General features: G+C 34.6%; 1 protein-coding gene across 1 annotated transcript; it reads left to right on the forward strand.

The window, feature by feature from the left end:
- Positions 1-1,216: 1,216 nt before the first annotated feature.
- On the forward strand, positions 1,217-4,248 carry LOC18430568 (receptor-like protein EIX2). Its single transcript, XM_011623735.1, has 5 exons — positions 1,217-1,262; positions 1,432-1,496; positions 2,230-2,335; positions 3,104-3,387; positions 3,451-4,248. Exons 1-5 carry the CDS (start codon positions 1,217-1,219, stop codon positions 4,246-4,248), a joined length of 1,299 nt encoding a protein of 432 aa, XP_011622037.1.
- Positions 4,249-6,926: the final 2,678 nt, after the last annotated feature.

A 6,926-nucleotide genomic window follows, 5' to 3' on the forward strand; every position in this document is an offset into this window, starting at 1 on the left:
TTGACTAACATGATTAGACTTTGGTTTCAACATGATAAGTCATTGGAATAATATGATAGAATAACATGATTTTATTGTGATAAACCCTTTTTTATTCATTTTCAAATTTCTATCTATATATATAATTTCAAATAAGCAATTAATTTTTATGATACCAAAATCAAAATTTTTATGGTACAAATTAAAATATGGAAAGAAGTTTGATTAGTAAACTAGAAGGTTTGGTAATTACAGTAGAAAATTTTGAAGCATTGGTGGAGACTAAAGAGGTATCTTATTTCAATTGAGCTTTTAATCTCTTATGAGGATTATGTTGTGTTAAATTTTTTATTATGATTGTGTTGTGTAATTTCTCATCGATTACCCATTATTATTTTTATTATTTTTGTTTTTATACTAGAGCTGATACAACCTAAATTAGGGATAGAGGTATGTGGAAATCTTTTTATTATGATTGCAGTAAAAATTGTCCATCATCAAGTTCTACAACTATTCAAATCAATTTAGATTTCTCTCTACTTTCACTTACCAATTATTAAAAAAAATTGTTTTTATATGAGAGTGAGATGAGGGCTACAATCCGAATTGGGTAGAAAGATGTATAAATTTTTTATTATGATTGCAGTAGAAAATTATCCTCCTACAACTGTTCATATCAATTTAGATTCCCCTTTTCATAGACCCTACTTACACTTTCTACTTACCTTAATAATAGCGTATACTTGAGAGAGAGAAATGTTTTTTTAAGCGGGGCTCAGGTAGAGAGACGCATGCAAAAGATTTCCTAACATTACCTGTCAACCTCATTATAGATTTTTCACCCCTCCCCCCGTGTAATGGATTTCATGATTTTGGGAGAAATCTCGGGTAATCTCAGGTAACGTCTTTCCATTTCCTTACTATTAAAGTGTACCCAAACAACGTAAATGTCATATTTCCTTGTAATTTATTGTCATGTAATAGTTTTCCACGTACCAAAACAGCCCCTTATTTGTGATTTGCTCATCTTCTTATAGAACAATGAATTTGATTGTTGAATAAATTTTTATATTTAAAGAGGTAGCAAGTGAGAACTGGCTTTTGTTTATTTTTATTTATTTGAAGGGTGATTTGTTTGTAATTGGATATTGAAAGTGATCTTGTCGGTGTAGGAATAAAGAAATTTTTGAAATAGATACGTTGTGCTTTATCACAAAGTTCTTCTTTCAATAGAACCATGGCCTCTTCGTTCTCTTCCATCTGTGCCACGCCTGGTTTTTATGGTACACATACTCTACATGTCTCCTTTGGGATCACCTCAATGTTTAGAGAAAGAAGTAGCAGCTCTTTTGGAATTCAATGCCTACCTTGGTTATACCAACAAATGCTCGAAAGCTGAAGCCATCGGATTCTTGAATTCATAGAAAGCATTGGATTGTTGTTCTTGGGAAGGTGTTACGTGTTGCGACTTGGACTGCTTTAAGCGTGATTCCATTGATGCTATGGCGAATCCGTTGGTCGGTTTAGATTTTTATTCCCGATTTAATTTAGGACAATGAGATCTTAACGTTACTTAGCTTGTTAGGGTTGAAAACTTGCAGTCACTTGTCAAGAGGACCGCAACATGGGTGGTTTCTTTTTGTTTTGGGTAAGTAAAAATTTTTTGGGTAAGTGAAAGGAAAGTTAGTGGGGATTTGAATCCCTACCATTTGGTAAGAATGGAGTCAGAGACTTCGTCATAGAGAACCTGAGTGGCTTTTTGCCCATGAAAGGTGCGAGCCTAATGCATTTTCATTTGTAAATTTCAATTTTTGATGGTGAATACTTCGAAATTCAGAAACCGCAAAATGTTTTTTTCAAGTTCATTGGTCGAAATACCAATTGGTTGATTCAGTTTCTAAACTACAAACTTGAAATAAGCAGGTCTCCATGTTTTATAATATTCTCTAGAGGTGTTCTATGAACTTTTATTGAGGAAAGAAATATGAGAAAATGAATAAGTTTTTTAGGGCAAAAGGAATAGTTATAGTCATTGAAAGAGAAAAATGGAACGCCTTCCCGGTTATTATCATACATGACAATTGTCAATTTCATAATTTCACTTTTTAAATCTGGAAGGATTTATATATACGGTTAGTTTTAGTTAGGAGCATATTGGTTTTATTTCAAAGCCAATGACATTTTTAATGTTTTCAAAGTGAGTAACTCATTTTTTTCAAGGTGAGTTCTTGTTGGATTTTTTCCCTGTAGGCTAACCTTGTTTCTTCGGTGTTTGCAGAGCTTTCCAAACTGAAGAAGCTCCAGCAATTGAATTTAGGGTCAAATTTTTTCTCTGGTATGCTGCCTGTAGAGATAGGTTTGCTATCATCTCTTCGTACACTTGATCTAAGATATAACAAACTAGAGGGGAGCATACCTCATTCCTTGGAAAATTTGTCCTCCCTTGTAAAACTCTCTTTTGGAGATAATCACCTTATAGGATCCATCCCGCAAGAGATAAGTAAGCTTGAAAATTTGGAGCGTTTGGATATCTCCAATAATTCCTTATCAGGTGACTTCTCTTTTTCTACCATATCAAATCTTTTCCACCTTGATAGAGTGGACCTTTAGCATAACAGCGGGTTGCAAAATCTTTCCCACCTTGATAGAGTGGACCTTTAGCATAACAGCGGGTTGCAAAATCTTTCCCACCTTGATAGAGTGGACCTTTAGCATAACAGCGGGTTGCTCATTTTGCAAGGAAGTGACTTCAATCCGTCTTTCCAACTTTCGAAACTTTAGTTATAGTACTGCGACATGAGCAAATTCTACATTGGTACATCCTTTCTTTCCACTCAGCACTCTTTCAAAGTCATCTATTTTAAGTATGATAAATTGTGAGGGAGTGTCCCACCATGGCTTCCACAACTTTATGGTTTTGTCATCTCATATAACAATTTTAGTGGGGAGAAACCTAAGAATTTCTCAATCCATTTTCGGGACCTGGAAACTTCACACAACTTTTGGGACATAGCTTCTATCTTGAGTAGTTTCGATGTCCCTCAGTTCGATTCTTTGGATATGTCCTCCAACAAGTTTTATGGAAGATTACCATCTAATATGACCGGTAATTTTTTGTCTCTAGACTTGTCAAACAACAACATATCTGGAAATCTACCTCACAATCTTACTCTCGTGTATAAGCTAGAACAGCTGAATTTGTCAAATAACTCCTTAGACAGACCCTTGCTGTCCGCAAACTTCGATCTCCCAAGCATACAGTCCATACATTTGGAACACAATGCATTTCATGGAACAATACTCGAGAATCTGCTTCTTTACAGCCCCTTTCTAATGGTCATAGACATCGGAGCCATTTATATGTCAGGTCGCATCCCAAGAGAGATTGCAGAAACCTCTAATTTACAGGTCCTGATCTTGAAAGAAAACCGGTTTTAAGGTAATATTCTTGATGAAATACGTCAACTACAGCAACTGGCCATTTTAGATCTATCGGAAAACAACTTTGAGGGATCCATACCTTCTTGCTTCCATAAGAGCTCTGCTTGGGTAAATGGTAGCAGATCCACCATAAGGGCTAGCACGGATGCGCATGTGAATTTCTACAAGCGCAATGAGTATGGATACAGTGGAATAGTTCTCTCTGTTGTAACAGGAATTGATCTCTCCTTGAACCATCTTAGCGGCCCCATCCCAATGGAAATTGGCATCTTAAAAGGACTTATTGTATTGAATATCTCCAACAATCATCTCAATGGGACGATCCCAGATTCGTTTGCAAAGTTGTCTCAGATTGAAGTACTGGATCTCTCACATAATATGCTCAAGGGCAGGATACCATCTGATTTAGGTTCTCTAACTTTTTTAAGCCAATTTTCAGTTGCATTTAATGATTTAGAAGGTGCAGTTCCCATTGTAAACAATTTTCAAACCTTTGAAGAAAGTTCCTATTGTGGAAATCCTAAGCTTTGTGGTTACCTAGGGAAAGAGTGCTCTAAAAATCCTAAGCTTTGTGGTTATCCAAGGAAAAAGTGCTCTCAGCTCCAACAGGAAGACAAGGAAAATGAAGAGAAAATTTCAAGATGGGTGGGGGATAAGCCTGTGCTCTATGCTTGCATTGCCATGGAATTTGTAGTTGGTTTTTGGGGTGTACTTTGGTTTCTTTTTCTAATCAAGAAGTGGAGGTTTGTATGGTTTAAGGCCATGGATGGACCGATTCATCGTGTTTTCTCTGGTCGTGAGTGGTTTCCATATGCTTTTCTTTTGTAAGATGTGAGGGTATTTTGATCATTTTATTTTATCAATAAGATTGTGGTTTTTTTTATGAAAAATGTGAAGCTTTTCTTTATGCTTGTATTTTTATTTTTTAAATTTCCATTTGGTATGGCACAGAATGGCCAAACTGGGTCGGGCCACCTAGCCAATGGCCATAGTTCGGCATGGGCTATGGTCTCTTCTACTTGAACCAGATCTAGGCTCTAGGGACTGGGCTGGCCTTATTCATAAGGTATCCTTTCAACCAGGGGAATCTCAAATGAGATACCACAAGCATATTTCAGAACTTTACAATGCGAACGGGATTGGGAGTGTAATAGATGAGAGGAAATGGAGGAGTTGGTAAGAGAATGGCATGTGGGTCCTTTTTCATTCTACAAAGGAGTGAATTACATGGACACAAAAGAAACACTGAAAATATAAAATGAGTTAATTTTGAGTTAAAATTAAATGAAAGGTCGGCCAACATAAGGTTTTAGTTTTTTCAAAATTGTCCTTTAGAGAAAAATAACTATGAATATGAGAGAAAAATAGATTTCATGCTCCAAAAATAATTTAATCCTCGTAAAGTGTTTAACACATCTAAGAAATAAAATTGTATAGAGAAAACTAGGAACCTCATTGAGAAGTGCAGTTTCAATACTTAAAATCTTCAAATTGCTCATGCTGACCTTGATAATTATGCATAAGGAAAAGAACATATTTCAAGCTCCAAAATTGGTGTATCTTGTAATTGCCCTTATTTAACATGTCTACATAATTTCTAGAGATTTTATTCAAATTTCATAATTATAAGCAAAAATAGATTTTTAGGTCATCAATCGGTTTATCAATGTATAAGCTAATTTTCCACACCTTATGAAAAGTTTAGTGGAGTATACTAAGATTTTTTGGGAGTACAAATCCCACAAGAAAGAGTCACAAGCAACACGGTATTGTAACTTTTTTCTTCTGTTTTTTTAATGGGGGCAGTCAGAATAGTCAGTTTTTTAATTTGTTAGTGAGAATGGAGGTCAAGACCTTTAACTGGAGCTTAGGTGGTACTGCCACTATAACCCGAACACATTCCCAAGGATATTGTAGTTAGAAGAGATTTAAAGAAATAAAGATGTGTAACAAAGAGAGTTTTGGCTCAAAATCTGGTCAAGGCAAATTCATCCATCATGGGTTTTGTATATTTCACAAATTCCCAAATTACCATAACATCCTACATGTTCAAAATCAAGCAAATTAACTATAAAAGTTTTATTTTATTTTATTTTCAATGGATTTATTTTTTAATTTTCATTTGATCTCGGTACTCCTCTATAATATTTCCCTTTCAAGATTAGAACCCAAAACAAGCAGCAACACTGTAGTGATTTGACCCACCTAAGATACCTCAATCAAATATGGATGTAACCCTACTTGATCAGGGTGGGTCAAATTACTAAAATTTCCCTGCATGTTTGGGGTTCCCAACCATAAATAAGGACATACTTTTAGATATTTTTGAGGAGATGCATGAATGAAATAAAAATGAAAAAGGAATCCCTGGTAATTGGGATATGTACTTTCATCAACAAAAAAAATTGGGGTATCCACTTTGTGAGGGATTTTTTGGCCTTAAATAATAACATTTTCCTTAAGTTTTATGGTCTTTAAATGGAATATATCTTGACGAGCATGCTGGGTGCAAGATCCAAAATCTTTTTTTTTTTAATTTGAACCATTTTTGTAATATTTTGTATTTTGTTTGGTCGATCACCTATTTTAAAGGTAGGAAAGGTGTACAAAGATAATCATTTACTTTTAATATAAGCGGCTACAATCACTCTTTTCTATCAATTTTCAAATCGGGTGGTGTGATTGGATTTTTTACTCGACTCATAGTCAAAAAAAAAAAATAGGTAAAAAATAAAATAAAATTCTTGAACTTCATGATACCCATGAAATCGAGTAATTATAATAAGGATGAACGGCTTCATAGGATACAGTCCTCATTTGGAAACCTTGTCGCAGTAAATAACTGGGGAAGAGGTCTCTACCACGGGTAGAATGGCAATTTGTTATCTTCTTTTGTTAGTTTTATCCATTAGGATGAAAGTTTTGCTAAAATTAAGGTAGCGTTTTGGCAACATTATTTATATATGAGGGAACCCTTATGTAGGTCGTCATTTTTTGGAATAATAATTTGGAGCAAAAGCAAATTTTGGGTAAATAAACATATAAGATGAACCAATTTTATTTTCACATCTAATGAATGGGAAAGATTGACCTCCACGTACAAAGATAAATGGTCTCTTTGTTGATAATCGCTTTCGAAAATACTCCCTACTACTGTTTCGCATGGGCGAGCAAGCGTGTCGCCTACCAAAAAAAAAATTACCATATATTTTTCTACATTATAGAGCAATCTGAGTCGTAAATTCTTGATTAATTTTCTAAAGAGTGTTTGGAGATACGAATTATTCAGTTTTTCCTTTTTCTACAGTTACGCCTATGTTACCATTTACTATTGGGAAAAGATTTTATAGAGCCGAGGCTCTAAACAATCAAATTGGAGCCTACAATAAAAATTTCACTAGAAGAGCTTGTTTTGATGCCCAAATGTCTTCGACATCAAGATGTAAGGACATGAGAAAAATATAGATTTCAAGTTTTAGAATTAGTGTATTTTGTAACACATTTTT

This window comes from Amborella trichopoda, chromosome 4 (assembly GCF_054954075.1).
Source record: "Amborella trichopoda isolate Santa Cruz 75 chromosome 4, AtrichopodaSantaCruz75HAP2 v2.0, whole genome shotgun sequence".
Lineage (NCBI taxonomy): Eukaryota > Viridiplantae > Streptophyta > Magnoliopsida > Amborellales > Amborellaceae > Amborella > Amborella trichopoda.

Bases quoted from the DNA above. Each gene is read 5' to 3' on its own strand.
- LOC18430568 (XM_011623735.1), top strand. From the start codon at position 1,217: ATGGCCTCTTCGTTCTCTTCCATCTGTGCCACGCCTGGTTTTTATG. The intron at 1,497-2,229 runs GTCGGTTTAGAT...TTTTCCCTGTAG, and splicing joins ATGCTATGGCGAATCCGTTG to GCTAACCTTGTTTCTTCGGT. The intron at 2,336-3,103 runs GTTTGCTATCAT...TTTTGTCTCTAG, and splicing joins TATGCTGCCTGTAGAGATAG to ACTTGTCAAACAACAACATA.